Consider the following 18,807-nt stretch of genomic DNA (forward strand, 5'->3'; position numbering starts at 1 on the left):
TGATTTAACCGAATTGCGACGATTTACATCTGCTTGGATCTCGAGGATTCGAGTGCGCGCATTGCAGCTTACAGATTACAGTTATGTGCGCCAGGATAATAATAATAATAATCAGGACAATAACAAATGCGAGGGTCGCTCCCCGCTGACACATTGAAAGCTGCTGACAATAATCTATTGCAATTTATTAGACGAGCAAAAACCCTGCAAATGTCTCGAAATGCCACAAACCGAAAAACGGATTTACAGCGAGTGCTTACACAGCCACGCCCACTACCCAACGCCTCCTTGTGGGTGTGTGAAAATGTGTTGATCTATTTGGCAACTGTTGCTGATTATTTATTTGCGCTTTTAGCTGAACCTTTCTTCAGATAAAATACTTCAATGTTGGCAATTTCAAGTTACCAAAAACAAAAAAAAAAAAGTTCAAGCAAAAAAGCTGCAATTGAGGTTGTTCGACTAGGCGATACCCTGTATTTAGCAAACATTCGTATTAAGATTTGCACAAAAAACTCACTTGCCGCATAACCAGCTTGTTCTTGGCATAACTTTTGTGCTTTCTTTCTTTTCTTCTGTTAATATACTTATTATTTAATATATATTCATTATAATAGATGTTCATTTTGAAGACAGCAGGATCTGAATAGCTCAAAATAAAAAATAATAACAAATTAATGAGTAAGTAAATATTTATCAAATTATTAATACAAAACTTGGGGCGTAGGGTTAAAGCTATCGAAAATTTAAATCAAAACTGAGCTTTAAGGAGCTCTCAGAGATTATACGGTCTATAGAAAAAGTCGAATATGTCTAGATCAAGTCGATTATTTCTGTTGATCAGCTATACATATTTAGTTTGTGGGCTTGCCGATGCTTTTCCCCCCGCCTGTTACATAAATTTGTAAATTTGCAATATACCCTTTCTTAGACATTTTTTTTTGCGAGCAGGGCATGAGTCCAAGTCAGAGACCAAGTCCAGTTGCTAGTCCGACTTTGACAAGGGTGGACAATGGCGATTAGCGCACGGCACTAATGGGACACCCAACCAGCCACACACATCACACACATACACGCACACCCCTTCTGACTGGACTGGCAGCCATGTGTTTGCTGAAAGGCTTTGGCTGGCAGGACAAGTGCAGCAGCAGCAGCAGCAAAGTGAAAGATGTGGCAGAGATTGGACTAAAGCTGGAAATGGAACTTGGAACTATGCTAGGGGCACGCAAACTGAGCTGGGAGAGAAGCTGCGGCAGAAGCTGGGTCTAGAGCTGGGGCGGGAACTGGGTGGTGAAGCTGGGGCAATTGCTTCTGACTTGCCACTTGTCTTTATTAGTTTTCGCACTCGCTCTATCTCTCAAACCGCTGTCACAGCCACTGCTTAGTGGGCACGGGTGGGTTTGGCTGTGCGGGGGTGGTTGGGCGGTTGGACGGGGTGTTTTGGCCTGTTTGTTTGCTTGCCCGCTTATGTTATTAGCCAATGCGATGTTTGTTTTGCGCGCAGAGTGTGAAAATTGTGTGTGTGTGTGTATGCTGGCGTGTTTTTTTTTCTTATTTTTATTTAGCTGGTCGTTTTTGTCGGCCGCTGATGATGAGGCAAAAGCAAAGTCAACGCCGTGGCCGCAACTTGTTGATGCATGCAACGCGCCAACTGCCAACACTTGTGGATTATCAGCTCAGCGAGCTGTTTGTCATAGTTAGCGAGAACTGCTTTCGGGTTCAGTGAACCGAGCCCGATATTGGCTTATCCCATATAGCAAATCGTCCGGCGAGATTAACATAAATCCATACAAATTAAAAGACATCATGTTTGAATGGGACTGCCTGCAGCTCACACTAAAGTGCCGCATTCAAGTAGCCATAAATTTGGATATCATATCTAAAAATCTCTAGCTGCATTTATATGCATGTGTGTAGAGAGTGACCACGCCCAGCACGCGGCCAGTCAATGAACCCAGCTGCAAGATCTTGGTCAAAAACGGATCTACAACAAGAATAAGAGAAAGGAATGAAGTGACATAAGTAGAATAACGAATGTGTAATACCCTTGCAGTGCATATTTAAGATATATTCATGAGAGCTACATTATATAGTATAAGAGCTTGGTCAGGAATTCAGGGCAAACAGGAACGAGTTTAATAAATGCACAACATTTTTAAACAATATGGAAACTATATGATACAGGTGTCCACTGTTACTAGGATTCTACTTAAATGTTGAGTTTAAGTAGAGCTCACGGGATATCTTTAAAAGCAATTAGAAGAATTTGTTTGCTGACTGAAGAATCGATTGATACATGTACTGTCAAAGCAGCCTTTAGCTTTAAGCTCTATATATTCATTTAGCTATATCGACTCCACATTTTTGCTGCTCAAGTACATGCACATACAGGTCATGCCGTCGACAACAGCCACTTTTAATGTGTAACTCATTTCAGCTCAGTATTAGAATACCCTTTTGCCAAGGGTATAGCAGCGGGCGACAGCTTCTCGCTCAGGTAATCAAAACAAGGCGAGCTCTCGGTCCAGTGGACCCGAGACATTGGTCCCAGGTTGGAAAATGTCGTTTGTTGTCACGCTTCAAAAACTGAAATTGGTTTTTGTTTTGTTGTTGCTGTTTATTTATTTTTGTTTTCTATGTTTCAGTTTTTCAAAGTTGAACCCGGCTGCAACAAGAACTGCAGCAGCAACAGCAGCAGCCGCCTCTTGGCCAGGTTATTGACTTTGATTTTGGTTTTGATTTGAGCAAACCCTTGAGATGCCCCTCGATACAGCTTCGCCTGTGTGCGTATGTCTGCGTGTTTGTGTGTTCTGTGCCGCATAGAACTCTGCTAAAAGGCATAAATTAAAATTCAATAAAAATGTCACAGCAACACACAAACACACATCTTGTTGGCCGTGGCAATTTCAGCATTTTGATTTAAGATGCGGTCAGGGGGGCATGCAACACACACACACACACACACACACACACTCAACTTAATATCTAGATAGACAAGGGGCGTAGTGTAGAAAGGTTCATACAATTTATTGATATCTAATTCAAAGCAAAACAATAAGGAAATTATATTTGAGATTTGTCTGCAGTTGAATTAAAATGCGACTGCTTTAAAATAAACAAAGTTTGTGCTGATAAAATTCTGTATTGAATCCCATTTTACATGCACTTGTAGAGGATATAACTACTTTGTCATGAAGTTTGTAACGAATAGAAGTAGACGTAACTTGTTTTTATTTTTTTCATACTAACAGTTCTTTTTAACCCTTTTTTTATATATATCTCCTTTAGATTACTTATCTTCCTTACAAACACCTCTAAGCCTTTACACACAAAGTTAGTTTAAAACCAGTTTCCTAAAACAAAAAACATGTTTGAGTACATTTACGATTGGCAATATTGAGACTTCGTCTCTAAGCTAAATGTAGCTTAAGCTCGTTTTTATTCATTTTGAATTGTACAATATGCTAATGGGGTAGATTAGCATTCAGCTAAGCCTACCTTTTGTTTCTAATTAGGGTACATTTCAATTACAAAACTTTTTGTTTCCGTCTAAATGTGAGCCCGAAAGATTTCGTTCGATTGGTCAAACTGCGGGGGTCGTGCGTATTTCTTGTGCTGCCCAAAAAAAAAAAAAAAAAAAAACCTGCTGACTCAGTGCTGGCCATTACCCAGACCAGGACATGACACCCTTCCCTCCCCATTGAGTTGTTTGGCCGGGTTGCTCGATGCTGCTGCTGCTGGACAAACACACTAGACAATTAGCCAACTTTTGCAGCCATGCATTAACTCGACAACATGAACAACAACAAGAACAACATGTGAAATGAAAATGAAAAGTGTCCCAGCAAAACACAACAATTTAAATGAGCAGCCAACTGGTCTTGGGGCGGGACGCGGAGCTGCCAGCTGAAGTAACAATAAATTAATTAAAACTTTTTAGCCAATTCAATTTGTGTCCGTTGTCTGCGACGTTTGTTTTCTGCTGCTCCTGCTGCTGCTTTGGTTTTTTGGCTTTTTTTCTGTGTGTTTTTGTCCCTTTCAATTATAAATGCACATAAATTGTTGCGCGCACTAGCCACAGTTGCCCATATGGCCACGCCCACCCATAACGCCACAGCCAAAGCCCAGCTCAGGCCAGCGCCCGAACGCTCGACTTAATGACACTTGAATTTCAAATAATCTGCAGCAGTCAACGTCGGCCAAGGGGCAACAGAAAACAGCCAGCAAATAATTAGCCAAGTTAGCGAATATTGAATACCCTTGCCAAGTGTACATATGCATACATTTTTCAGAACTTAATAATATACGTTTTGAGTATTTAAGGCAATTGAATAATTCTCCTTTTTTTTTACTATCCCCCCAAAATAGAATAGAATGAAAGCTTTTAATTGAAACGATTTTATTCTTGATTTTCTTCTTGTTTTAAATTACAAACGTTTTAGGTATCATATTATGTTTCTTAAGAAAATGTTTATTAATTAATAAATAAATTTATCTTTTTTAGGTTCAAGTCTTCTTGCTTGCCAAGGCGGACATCTTCTCGAGAACCTACTCTTGCTCCAAGTGATAAAATGTGACCTAAAAAGTGAGTTACAGAAAACGAATGAATGAAAGAGCATTAAAATTGAGATAGTGAGATAAAGAGAGCGAGAGACACTGAGGATTGGGTGTTAAAATCGTGAGTAATTTGATTTTATAATTATTTTTTGGTTAAGACTTTATTTAATACAAATGAAAAGTACTAAATTTACGATAAACAAACCAGAAAGAATAAATAGGGAGAGGGGAACAAGGAGATCGATTTATATAAGGAGCTGCTTTTAAGCTTATTTCCTTTATTTTTTAATAATTTTATTTATAAAAAATCCCCAACCCAAGTTTAACCAAGCTTAATTAACCTCATCTTTCGAGAGTTGCCTCCTTCTGTGCGTTGCATAGCTCAACGCAAAGTTATAATACCCTTTTGCCAGGGTACAGCAGGGCAAACAACAGCAGCTTGGGGAAACCACACGAAATGCCAATCCAATAAAAGTTAGTCCATCTGAATTATAGCTTCTTTTCTGCAAAACTTTGATTTTGTTTTAAACGAATTGTCGCAGTGTGATTAAAGCCAGAATTGCGAAAGTATTTCGCATAAATTTGGCATACTCCTCTTTACTATTTTCCCAATTATCAGAACTCGGCTGTAACCTTTAGTTTCCATTTTTAGGGCGAACACCATTTGATTCCCAGTCCAATTTTAATTATGTTTCAAAAAAAAAAAGAAAAAACTGCCGCATCAGCAAAGAAAATTTAAAATCTTTCCTCGACCCCAAAAGGAAAACATAACAATCAATTATGAAGCTTCAATTGTTGGAACCCAAATAAATATCAAAGTTCACACCTGAGCCCAAGAAACTAAAAAAGCACATCTCATCAAATTTAATGAAATTAAGCATTTCCCAAACTGCAGACAGTCCAAGTTTTTTGTAGCTTGGCCAAAAAAAAAAAACAGTTGAAACTGAATGACTATTTTAACTTTTTTGGCTGTGCATTCAATTAGAAATATTTCTGGACTCTCTGCGCTGGCAAAATGATGTGGGAAAATACACTCGCAGTTGCGGTGCTTGCTGCTGCTCGCACAAACAAATCAAAGAAAACTCGGGCAGAGAATACCTTATCCACTTGCCTCGAACTATTTTAATATGGAAATTGATATGGAATATATGTGGACTGCCTTGACGGTCAGCAGTAGAGGGGTTTCTCTCTGTGTGTGTGTGTGTGTGTGTGTTGCGGGGAAGAGGGGCATGCACACGCTTATTTATGCATGAAGATGACTTTACATTCCATTGCAAAGGCAACACTTTTACGGTTGTCAGTCCAACTGGCCGTCCCGTCGTCTCTCTATTTGGTTACGGGCTGCTGGGCCAGACCCCAAGAGCGACGTATGCCTGGGAAAAGGGCAATATTAGAAAGCGGAGAGTACTCGGAGATACAGAAGTTGAAATACCCTAGCTGAGAGGTCCAATAGAAAAATTATATATACTTCATTTGAATCTAAATACAGAGAATGAGATTAGAAGAACTTGCTAAATGAGGATTTTATACTCAGAATGTTGAGACTTTAAATTATTGATATACATTTTAAGTAGATTTTAATCTAGAGCTGGAAAGATTAAAATAATTTTGTATTGCAACAAATAACTTCGATAAATTTGGCACGCAGCCTGCCTAGAGCTTGATCTATGAGGATTTAAATCTCAGAATGTTGAGATTTAATAGACCATGGGCTCGTAACCAGAAATAGTTAAAAGCAAGACCGAAAGCTTGACACAGGAATCTATAAGAAGAAGCAGCTATACTATATTTCCTCAATCTGGCAACGCTGCAAGCTTAGTTCACATAAACAGCATACCGAATGTCTAGGCAGATTGATTCGTATCTTAAGGTAGGCATAAACATATTGTTTGACTAACTGTAACTAGCCTTTACGCACACATTTACAGGGTATACATATGTTTGATTGCCCTGTGTGTCTTTCAGTCCCACTCATCCTCTCTCTCTCTCTCTCTTTCTCTCTTCTTCGCCGTCTCTCTCTGTATACGTTAGTCTGTTTGTATCTTTGGGAGCGTCTTGACCTTTTTGTGGTCAAAGTGCATACAAGCATGAATCCAACTATAGCTCTGCCTTTGCCTTTGCTATTGCCTTTACCTTCAGAGTTGGCTCTGGCTCTGCCCCTGTACCTGTACCCCTCCCTCAGTCCGGCCTTGTTTGCCCTGCACTTGGCTCACATAACAGGTTCCTCTCGATTCGGGTCTGCTCAATTTGTGCTCGTTCTGTGCCTGCCTCTTGATAGATGGCCTCGGTTTTTGTTATTATGCCCGTAGCTGCCATAAATATTGATTAATATATAGTTTTACATTCAACAGACTCTGCGGAGGAGGGCAGCATGCAGGCAGCCAGGCAGACAGTCAGGGGGGAAATGTCAGTGGCTGGCAGCTGTCGCTGGCAGCATCAAAACAACTTCATTGTGCAATTGGCTTCAAACTGAATGTAAAATATCCTTTACTCAGACTAAGTCAAGTGGCATTAGATGTGCCTCCTTGGGGGTTGTTGTTCCAGTATTTACAGGTGTTGTCCGGTTCACACGCTGATGGTTCTATGCAATTGAGGGTCTTCGTTTTGGGCTATTTATTACTGGCTTCCTCTTGAGCAGCGATCTCTGAATTCGTTGACCTTAGCTAAGCTAAGCATTGTGATCATTGAGACGAGCTCTTTATTAGGCCACTTTCTAGCTGCATTTTTGAGGTTTTCATTTGTTATTGTCTTGCCGGGTTTCCTAATCCTCAAGCATTTATTTTCGGGGGTTATTTGAAGCCGTCTGCGGTGGTCTTATGTTTCCTGAAAGTAGTTCGGTTAATTTTCGCTTCACTTATTGTAAGCTAGAAGTTCCCCGGCGTTGCTTGAGGCGAATTATTATTGTTATTTATGCTTGAATATTTTATACGTATTTTATAGACATCTTAAATTCAAATTTGGTTGCCTAAAAAGAGAAAAAAAATATAAAAAAAAGAAGACTATTTATATTATTCTGGATGCTTCTGAAGCATTGAAGTGACAGAAAAAGTCTTCGCCTTGGCTTTGATGGACTCAAATAAATAAGTTTTCTTACTTTCATTTTATCGCGGGCTTATCATAAAGCAATTAGCTCACTTTAAATATTCGATTTGATGCAATTTATGTTAGAACCACTTGCGAATTATAAGCTAAGCATAAAAATGTTTAAATATAGCTAAGCTTGACAGCTCTAAACTTAACTATGGCATAAATTAAAGCCATTTCCCTTGCCAAATGCCTGGCGTCTGGCTTTAGTTTCCGCTTGCCCTGCATTTGGCTATGGATCACTGTCACATATCCTGCCGTGCTCCTTGATCCTTGACATTACAAGCTTGAAGGCATACGCAGCTAACCATTATTTGAATTTCAACTGTTATTTGAACTGTTAATTTCCAAATAGCTAACATATAATTAGCCCACAGCTACAGAAACATTATGCCGACCCCGCCCACGCCCTCGCCACCTCCCCGCGCCTGATAAATGGGAGTGCGGCCTGCGTCGTGTTGGCAGCTGCAATCCGCCAAATTCCACAGCGGCCACCGCATTGCAACTCAATTAAATTCGACGTCATTGGCAGCGGTGTCATATAAGTTTGTGTGTGTATTTCTATATATGCTGTTGCATAATTTCACAGGCCCTCACGCACACACACACACACACCCACATGCAGGCAGCGTAGAAGTCAGCGTTTTATAAAATATATTACGCCTGGCATAATAATTCACGACGGACTCTGGCAACTGGCAACTGGCGCCAGGGGCTCTTGAACCGTTGCGAAAACTAATTAAAATGGAATGGCCACTGCCAATTAATGCGACTATATGGGAGAGGGAGCGGACTGCGGAGGGGGCTGGGGCTGGGTGGAGTTCTGGCATGGGCCACACCCACACACACACGCGACGGCTCATAATAAATAGTGTACGGCCGTTTGCTGGCAGCTTCGCATGTGCGTTACACCTGAGCCTGAGCCAGAGCCTTTGCCTATCGGGCTAGTCTGGCCTGGCCTGGTTGTCCTGCTTCTGGCTAATTTACATGGCTGCCTAATTAAAGCGGCCAAAGAAGCTTTATGACTTTTGTGGCGCTGGCCCCCAAAAACCGTTTTGTATTTCAATAGGCCGCACATTTGACCAGATCCACTGGGCCTCTCTCTGCTGTTGCCCCACACTAATTAATTGTCAGCTCGCACAGCAGAGCGAGAGGGAGTCAGGAGAGGATATGCTCTGATATCTAACTAGAGATAGATATACCCGCATGGAGTTACACACACTCACACACACGCAGGCACGTACAGACTGACCCTAATTACGTGTAACGAGTTCATAAATGCGAGCCGCACGCACCTGTAGCCCATCGCACCCAGCCGGCTCCGTGTTCCATTCCATTGTGTTCCCCGTTTTTGCGTTGGGATGCGTCAATGTGACACAAATTATATTTTTGGCACCCCTGTCGGTTGCGTTTTTCTCTGTTTGTGCGGTTCATTAAAATTAGAAAAGCCAAAGGCTAATTGCAAAACAACTGAGTCGCAGCAGAGAACGAAGAGTAAATACCCTGCGACGGTAGCTGAGCTAAGCATGAGTGCACGACTAGCAGGTACCCTGTAGAATGCAATTTGATGTAATGAGATTAGTTTTTGAGCTTAGCTGTAATCTACCATTGCAGAATATAATATATATACAGTATATATTTATGTATATATCCATGTGTCAAGCATACTCTATTATTTTTAAAGGGTATTTTAAACGCGTGTAACCTGTGACTTAAACTGTTACTGTAACCGTGACATTTCGCTTGCTTTTGTGATTTGCCAGTTGCCTGCCTCGCTTCGCATTTGCCTCGTCCTTTTGTTTTCGGGGCTTGTCCGTCTGCTTATTAATCATGCTGCTTGTCATGTTTGTCACTTGCAGTTCGGGATTACTTTTATGTTGTCTCGTTGTTGTTGTTGTTGTTGTTGTTGTTTGATAGCAGTTGACGTCATTTGTGGTTCACACCTTTCACTGACATCATTTTGATTGTCTGAATTGGGCGCACAAATGAAAGGACAAATACTACAAGCCAGGAGCTCACATATGTTTGAGGCAAAAAGCAACAAAGGGCTTTACTCTTATAGAGAGTCATGATTGTTTATTATAATAACAACACAAGTAACACAATTAGAAGTTGGCCAGTTTTTGTTGACGTTCTATAGAGACTGGGAAACGGCCTAAAAGGAGAGCGCATAAATATTTAGAGCAGATAGCTTTTAGCAGGTGGAAGGTTAAAGAAGAAGCATTTAACTCGAACCTTTTTTTTTATGTATGTGAGAGCTTAAGTGTCACTTTTAAAACTAAATTCCTTGCAATCTTAAAAGGAAATTATCAAAAAACACAAACAAGCCACACATTTGCAACGATTTGGTTCTATTTTCATCACTTCGAGAGTCTGCTAATACTGAGTTTTAATTAAAATTCCATTTCCTGCTAGTTTTCGCATTATTTGATACCCTTTTCGTCAATTGAAAGCTTGCTCTACTTAAACGATGCTAAATCAACGCATACAGGAGCTATCCAAAAAAAAAAAACCCCTTTCACCTGTATTTACTGAGGAAATACCAAAAAGAGTAATTCCTCTATTCAACGGAAGTAACGTGCACTTTCTTGCCATTTAAGCTGAGTTTATCAAGACTGGCAGAGTTGTTGTTGCCGTTAAGGGTCGTTGTTGCTGTTGTTGTTGTTGTTTGTTGTTGTTTGGTGTTGTTGATGGTTTTAGCGTGCCAGAGCAAATGTTGCTGCCAGTGCAGTTGCTGCTACACCGCATCAAAGTCAAAAAAAAAAAAGGGAAGAAAAATAGAAAAACCAAAAATCGCCAACGTTTCCATTTCATTGCAGCTGTTGCTGCTGCTGTTGCTGCTGCTGTTTTTGTTGTTGTTTTCAACAAGAATCAGCCACCAAATCTGCAGCTCACACACTCCAAGGCCCCTCGCTCAGTGTGTGTGTGCTTGTGTGTTGCAGGTGGCAAAGCATAAAGCTTCATCATTGTCGCCTGGGCTCACGTGTTCTCATGTGCTGCTGTGGATGTTGCTGCTGATGATGCTGATGATGGCAATAGAAGCTTCGCAGCAGCAGCAATGATACCACAAAAAGAAAAAAAAAAAAAACAAGCAGCAGCAGCAGCAACAACGGCGACAACAAAAGCAATATATCATGAGTCCAGCTTTTAGCCAGCTTTTCATAATCAGTGATGCATTGCCAACAGCTCGCAGCTGACAATGTCGACAACAACGATGCAGGAAAAGCGCGAAAAATGACTGCAATGTTGCCAGCATGACATTGCTGCTGCTGCTGCTGCCTCTGCTGCTGCCCCTGTTGTTGCTGCTGTTGACATAAATCCATATTTTGTACAGCAAATTTCACGATTGGCCACAACAACAGCAGCAGCAGCAACAGCGGCAGCAGCCGGAGTTCAACACGTGGAAAGCAAATTGCTAAAATTTTCCAATTAACTTTCAAGTTCAAGAAGCAGAACTAGAGCAGCAATAACAACAACAACAACAACAAGAGAAGCAACAGCCGTCACCTTTGCGAGTTGCTATAGACAAAAGTTGCATAAATCCCATTTGTTGCAGCCAGCGGCGGCTCACGTTGAAGATGACAAAATATTCAACGTCTACTTGGTTATAGCCAGTGCAGTCAACTGTGTGTGTGTGTGTGTGTGTGTGTGTGTGTGTGTGTGTGTGTGTGTGTGTGTGTGGGTGTGCATGTGTGCTTGTGCATGATATGTGTGCTTGTGCTTGGCTGGTCCATCATTCTTCATTTACTGAACCGACGCCAACAACGTTGTCAGCAGCTGGCGCTGGCAGCAGCAACATCATCCGCATCATCATCATCATCCATCGATGTGGATATGGATGCAATTGTTGTTGTTGCTTTGGTTGCTATGGATGCCCAATGCCAGATGCCCAATCCCTGGATGCTCATGATGAGCGTACAAAGATAACCATGACGCATTAACTTGCCTTAACGGGGCAACGCATGCGGATGGCAAACAAAGCGCGACAGGCGAGCAAACAAACAAAATGACGGCGCGTGACAGAGAGACAGAGCGAGCGAAAGAGAGAGAGAGAGCGACAGAGAAAGAGCGAGAGACTGAGGTACAGTCAGAGGGTCAGTCAGTCAGATAGATGCACAGTTAGACAGCCGGACAGACGTGAGCCTTGGATAAGTCAACAGTTCAGCGTTGCTTTGGGGTCAGGACATTGCACCGCATTCAACATTTGGCGTGCGCGTTTCACGGTGCTTTTGTAAGGCAATAAAGTGTTGCAAGACGTCCATTCAACAAGAGGCGCAGACAGTGCTGCAAAGTGCGGCTTGAGTTCATTTTCATTGCGCTGACAAATTTATTTATGAGCTGTTTGAATGTTGTTTAAGATAGCATAGATAGGCATAGCAAATAAATTGAAAATTAAATGCCATAACATTCAATTTACGTGAACATTATACATACTAGCCTTATATTGAGCGCTCTTTTCGATAACGTTTTTAAATTGTTTAAATGTAGTGTGTTAATAAAGTTCTTTTACATTTAAACTTGCTCAACTAAATTAAGCTTTAACCCGAGAGCTGCTCAAAGTGTTGCCTACATTTGAGCGCCCTCCTAATTACTTAATGACTGTTATCTACAAGTGACGGTCTGACAAAGCCACAAAAAAAATTACAAAAAGACCAAAAAACATGGCTATAGACAGCGGTTGGTGTAAGCCGCACACACACATGCACACACACAGACATGCGCACCTGCGGCCAGACTAATCTATCATGTGCCATAAAGCGGCGCTCGACGGTGTCGCTGGCCGTTTGCAGCCGCAGCCCAAAAGCAGGAGCAGCCGAGAGAGGAGTGGGGCAGCGGGCGGGGCCAGGGCCAGAGCCAGATAGGGTGGGCGGATAAACACTGGCCTCAATTTCTTTTTGTTCTCTTTACTTGGCCTGATAAGCCGCATTGTGTCCGGCGAGCTGCGCACGCGGCTTTTGTGGCACCAACGGCGACGACGGCAGCGGCGGCGGACAGTGTGAGAAATGTTTATGACTCCGCAGGGAGCAGAGGAGTTGCGTTGCACAGATGCTGCAAAAGAATGCGAAGCTGAAGCGTGCGGGGTAGAGCGGGGGCATGCTGCTGCTGTAACTGTAACCGAGACTAAGCCCTGAACGAGCCGCTAAAAGCCTGTCCTGTTTCTGTGTGTGTGTGTGTGTGTGTGTGCGTGTAAAAATCCTTGTGAACAAAAATTTGGACGGCCGCTAATTTAAGTCGCATTAGAGCCACAAAATGCGTCAAAATGTTGACGCTGAGCAGAAATGTTGAGAAAGATAATATTTAGCAGCTGCCTAAGAGTATGCAATGCTTTTTATCAGGCTGAAATGCCGACACCTGTTAACAGCATGTTAAATGCCAACAGATGCTAATGCAGTCTGTTAAGCTGCTGTAGAAGCAGCAAAGTGTGCAATAAGCTCCGTTGAACCGCAAGGAAATTTATTCACTACTTTTTGAAGAATTATTGGGATATTAAAACGCCTGCGGATCCCGATCAAAACTATATGTTTATACACATGCTCCACTATTTGGCCTCCTATGCAGGATTTGATTCAGCTTAAAAACTAGAATTCTATAAAAGTAAAAAGAAAAACAAAAAATTCGAAAACCGGTAAAAAGAACAAAACATCAAAACTCTTATTTAATGCTGTTGGAAATTTGGAAGCTTTTTGAACATTTCAAATTTCGCGACACGACTCGACTCAGAATTCGTTATCCATGCATATGTATATACATATATATATATATATACATATATAGATTTCATTTTTTTGAAATAATTTTCAATAGAAAATTTGCTGGCGCCCCGTGGCGGGCGTCGGCCGTACAAAAACGCGAAGAAAACTGTTTACGTGACGGTCAAACATTGGTTGTCGATGTGGCTGCCGGACGATGGCCCGCCTCCATGTTGCTGAGCTGCTTGACACCCGGGGGATAGCTAATGTACGGGGTGAGGGTGCGCGAACCGGCGCCCTGGAGCGACTCGCGGGATCTAAGCGCCGCGGCAGCAGCCGGCATCTGATGGGTCAGCGGCACGCCGGAGACGATGCGATGATGTTCAATAAAAAACGGATGCTTGAGCGCCTCCTCAGCGGAGATGCGTTTCTGTGGATTCACCTCGAGCAGGCGGCCAAGCAGATCGTATGCATGATGGGGGAACATGTCCAGTCCCTCGTATGTCTCCAGCTGATGGCTGCTGTGCTTGCAGATACAATTGAACGTTGCCTGCTCGCAGTGGCGGCACAGCTCCATGTTGCCATCGGCCCGTCGATGGCGTCTCTGTATTTCCGGCGAGAGGAAGTGATTCGCATAGCGGAAACGCATGCAGACGCGACGCAAATCCAAAGCGGCCACCTTTTGCGTGATGAGCACCAGCCGATCCAGCATGAAGGCCGTTTTGCGCACCTGCACATCCCCAAACAGATTCATGATCTCCGACAGCGCCGCACAATCGTTGGGCGCCTTAAAGAACGGATGTAGCGACGACAACATGGACAGCATTATCACACCAGCCGCCCACACATCCACCGCGGTCGTCTGATGCGGATAGCGCAGCAGCACCTCAGGCGGCCGATAGCCGGGCGTTCCGGCCCTCGAGGCGTGCATCTCCTTCCGGATGTTGTTCGTGGACACCACATAATTGTTCGGATCGACATTGGCGTTCGTGTAGCGCAGGCGATTGATCAGACGTTGTGTGTCCGCCTTCTGTGCTGCCAGATCCTTTTTGCTCGGCTCCTGCAGCTGCTGTTGCGGATATTGCGGATGCTGCTGTAGCTGATTGTTGGACTCACCAAATGCCGTGGTGCCGCCGCCGGCAGCTCGCATCCTGCGCTCGGTATCCGCCTGCAAACGATGGGCGGCGGCCTCATCCTCCGCCTGGACACTGTTGCCCTCGTGCCGCAGCAGTTGCTGCTGTGCCGCATCCATGTCGCGCAGCAATGCGGCAGCACCACTCAAATCCGATGCCTGAATGAGGCTGCCATCCTCGGCGAGACGCTGCGCGAGTCCAAAGTCGCACAGCAGAAACTTGCCGGTGCGACGATTATACAATATATTGCTCGGCTTCACGTCCCGATGGATCACATTGAACTTGTGCACATGCCGCAGGGCGACCAGCAGATTGCGCAAATAGTCCTTCACCTCGAACAGGCTCAGATTCCGATAGACGTCGTGAAAGCGATCGTGACTCATGAAGGGCATCACAAACGCCACGTTATCGTTGTAGCGTATACAGCAATTGATCCCGATCACATTGTGATCGCCGCCCATGCGGAACATGCACTCCAGTTCGCGTAATATGCGCTCCGGATGATTTGTTGGATTGTGATGCTTGATGGCGAACCGGCGACGCTGCGCCTCCGGCAGCTGGCGTTCCCGCTGCAGTGTGCCCAGCAGCACAGTGCTGAAGGTGCCGCTACCGATGCGGCAATGGACATCGAAGATTTTCGTTATCTCCGGTATGGATGTCTGGAGCTCCTGCAGCGCCTCCGCGTTCTTATCGTGCACCTGAAGGGCGGCCAGTTCGCGGAATTTGATCGTATTGCGCCGAGCCATGCGCGACAATTTGTCCGTCAAATCGTTGTTTACGCGCTGCACCTGCGTTAGCAGCGGCAGCACCTGCGGCTGTGGCGCCACCTGTTGCCCGCCGTGCGGCACACAATACCGCCCCAGCATGCCCATGCCGCTGGCCTCATACTTACAATTGGCACGCTCTCGTTCACGTTCCCGGCTAGGCAGTGGCTCTCGGATGCTCACCTGGCGGCTGCCAAATTGTTGGCTTGTCTTGCCCATATTTTTCTGATTATTGTTTGTTGCGGCTGTTGTGGTTGTTGTTGTTGTTGCTGTCGACATGGTTGTCGTTGTTGTTGCTGACGCTGGCGTTGCTGCTGCTGCTGCTGCTGCAGTTGTTGTTGTTGTCGCTGTCGTTATGTTTGGTATTGAGCCTTGCTTAAGTTTCGCCTCCAAAGCCACCAGCTTGGCCTGGAAAGGATGCGCGAGCGTCTTTTGCTGCTGCTGTTGATTGCCGTGAAACTGATGCGAATGCTGCTGTTGCTGCTGCTGCTGCTGCTGCTGCGGCTGATGATGATGCAAATGCTGCTGCTGCTGCTGCTGATGGCGCGGATGATGATGTTGTTGATGCTGATGCTGATGATGATGTGGTTGCGAATGCTGCTGCTGCTGCTGCTGTAATTTTTTGTCCATTCTATCCATTAAAAATTTAGTAAACATTTGCGCGTTCCATTTACAGCCTCGTCCCCTATGATAAGGATACGCTGGTTCGTTCTTGGCGAATTTAATATGCAGAGCACTAACCACACACGCACACGCACACACACACACTCTTCACGTTCGATTTGTGGTTGTGGAATGGGTAGGGATAGAGGGAGGGTGGTGTGGGGAACGGCAATGAGATGATTTTTTTTTTTTTGTGGATGCTTTGCGTAAGGCGCTAAGCAACTTGGCGCTTACCACAAAAACACAATAATTTCGTACGGAATTTGTGTTTGAATTTTGTGCTAGAAAATGTCGAGTTTTTTAAAATGATCAAAGACTATTCAGAAACAAATACTAAACTTTCTGATTTTGACAACAAATACCCAGACATTATCTGACTAACTGAAACTACAATAATTTCCCCCCTTTCACATTTGTTTGTCTATGTATGAGCATATGTGATCTTTAGTTTTTCAAATGAAATATTATTCAATGGTTGTGTCCAAGCTGCGTCTTATTCTCCAGTTGCTTGACATACAAGCTCTTAAAGTAAATTACCTCATGTGTACCCCTAACAGAGAAGAAGAAGAGGAGAGGTTTTTGTCCATGCCGACCCCAATTGAGAAAATAAGTTATTTTCTTCTTATTTTAAAATTCCTCATTACTTAAAAAATTCGATCAATCGATTTTTGCGTTTGTTATTAATTATATATATATCTATATAGCTTTGGAGTGTCTAACAAAGTACAATTATTTAGTTCGCCGCCCCAAAGTATGCAACAATATGTGTTGGTGGTTGATTGATGTTAAACGGGTTTTTGTCTAATAAATGCATTCTTTTGTTCGTTGTAATAACTTAATCGTGAACTTAAATGCAAATTAAAATTATTATCTCTTAAAGTTTTAGTTCGATGATTTAACATATTTTGCCTCAAATTCGTATCTCAACATCCCATAACGCTCAATGTCATCCTTCATCAACGTAGCTCTCCGTCCTCAGCAACTGTTCATACTCTGTCATCCGAGTGTACGACAAGCACACATACACTTACACTCACTCACTCACACATAACCTTCATTTGAATGGCCAAAACGAGCGGCAGCTGATGCTAGTTTTGTAGTGTACGACTAGCGCCATCTAGCGTCAACTTTTGCATGCAATTTACCGTTATACAGTCGACACTTAAACTGTCGCCATTGCCAACCCCCTTGGACGCGCCGTGGGCCAGCCAAATGGCCGCCTCTTTGGCCGTGTCAACATCAGCTGCCAGTGTCCACTTGTTTTTCACTTGATGCCCAAAGTTTCAGCGTGCGGCAACAGCTGCCATTGTTTGGCACGCCCCCCAATATCCACCTGCCCTGCGCCCTTACATAGTGGCGCCGTCTATTAGTTCTTTTGCATTGTTTGTTTTTGTTCTTGCAAGTTTGCCCAATGAATATATTTAAATATCGTTTCTATAAAAGTTCCCCGACCAAAAATGTTTGACAAGAGGTGAGACAAAAAGCTTCCAGCTCTTAAGTGCTGCCAAGTTGTTGCAGGAAATAGCAACAGTCTGGCAGCATTATTAAATTTCTATAAATCATTGCATTTGATATTGCTATTTTATACGCTGCTCGTAGAGCGGCAAGAGAGTATACTGGATGGAATATGAAATGTTACCTAATTGAATACCCTCAATTCATTTTCGATTTATTGGAGAAGTAAATACAGAGTATTGTGCAGTCTATGATAGCCGACTGCAACTTTCTTGCGTGTTCGTATATCCATATTAATGGGAATTCAATGCGCTTATTATAAAAGTTTCAAGTTTCTAGTTTCAAGTGCCAATTGCAGCTTTGGGCCGCGTTGGCAGCGCCAAATGCTGTTCAAATAACAAAAATTGTGTAAATTACGAGCTCGTATTGTTGCCTAGTTGAAGGCTTTAACTGCCAGATTTTATTTGGCCACTTCAAGAAAACAAACAATTGTCGATTCGTCTGGGCAGGCACTTTGGCGGAGCCCATAGAACACAATTGCCGGAGAGCGCTTGACTACGACTTTTGGCTGCCACTTCCGGCTGGATGAGGCGCTGAGGCCGAAAGCAAACTTCATCAAAGTATTCTGACCAAAAATCTTCTTTGCCCTTTGCCATTCTCCACTTGCACATGGACAGCCAAACGGCGCGAAGTGGTAAACACAGAAGTTTTGGCCAATTGTGAATTGGATTTGTACAACAGACACTCGACTCCCAAATTGAGAAACTAGAAATACAATTAAATACAAAACGAATTAGCTAGGCTCGCAGTTGGGCTAAAGCGGATATAATGGGGGCCGGGTGGGTTTGGCTTTGGGGTTGCAATTGGGTTTGTGGGGAACATAAGCAACACGCAAAGTTTCCGTTTGTTGTATTTCATTTCTGTTTTAGCGCTTTAATCAGCTCAAGGAATTTATTAACCAGAATTACTTTGAGGCTTGTTATGTGCAACAAATTGAACTTGGGCTCTGAATGAATAAGAAACTTTAAATATATGAGCTGTTCTTCGTACATTTTGAGGCAAAGTTCGGTTTGCAGCTCAAGCCTGAATTTTGCTTTGATATTATAATAAAATAAAAGACTTTTCAGCTAAATTACCATCCAACTGGTTCATTTTGTATAACTACATATTTACAGCAGAGCTAAGATGAACTAGTTCATATATTAAACATATTCACATAAATATACTAATAAATATTGATTGAAATATATTACAGAGCGGAACTAGCTCATTATCTAGTATGTTTTAATATTGAACCGAGTCTGGAACTAGTTTTTTATGTTTTAAAATTGAACTGGTTCATTAACGATTCCAACCAAATCTTCTTTTAACATGTATGTAGACTAAACGGGAAAGAAGAAAATGAAAGTAGAACTAGTTCCACTCAGCAACATATAGCTACGTTTATTTAGTTCCGCTATCATT

General features: G+C 43.0%; 2 protein-coding genes across 6 annotated transcripts in view; one reads left to right on the forward strand and one right to left on the reverse strand.

The window, feature by feature from the left end:
• The window catches only part of LOC6627504 (dipeptidase 3), a 416,202-nt gene that overhangs the window by 185,689 nt on the left and 211,706 nt on the right, over nucleotides 1-18,807 (forward strand). For all 5 annotated transcript variants that reach the window (XM_015173103.3, XM_015173104.3, XM_070209380.1 and 2 more), the window contains one exon: nucleotides 4,502-4,675. The gene's annotated coding sequence lies outside the window, so the exon portion shown is untranslated. The remainder of the gene's footprint in view (nucleotides 1-4,501; nucleotides 4,676-18,807) is intronic.
• LOC6627919 (cell division cycle 7-related protein kinase) lies at nucleotides 13,266-16,244 on the reverse strand. Its single transcript, XM_002052758.4, has one exon. The coding sequence runs from the start codon at nucleotides 15,880-15,882 to the stop codon at nucleotides 13,513-13,515; it is 2,370 nt and encodes a 789-aa protein (XP_002052794.4). The 5' UTR covers nucleotides 15,883-16,244; the 3' UTR covers nucleotides 13,266-13,512.

The sequence above is a fragment of the Drosophila virilis genome, chromosome 4 (genome assembly GCF_030788295.1).
Source record: "Drosophila virilis strain 15010-1051.87 chromosome 4, Dvir_AGI_RSII-ME, whole genome shotgun sequence".
NCBI lineage: Eukaryota > Metazoa > Arthropoda > Insecta > Diptera > Drosophilidae > Drosophila > Drosophila virilis.

Excerpts from the sequence above, each read along its gene's own strand:
- LOC6627919 (XM_002052758.4), bottom strand. The coding sequence starts at position 15,882 with ATGTTTACTAAATTTTTAATGGATAGAATGGACAAAAAATTACAGCAG.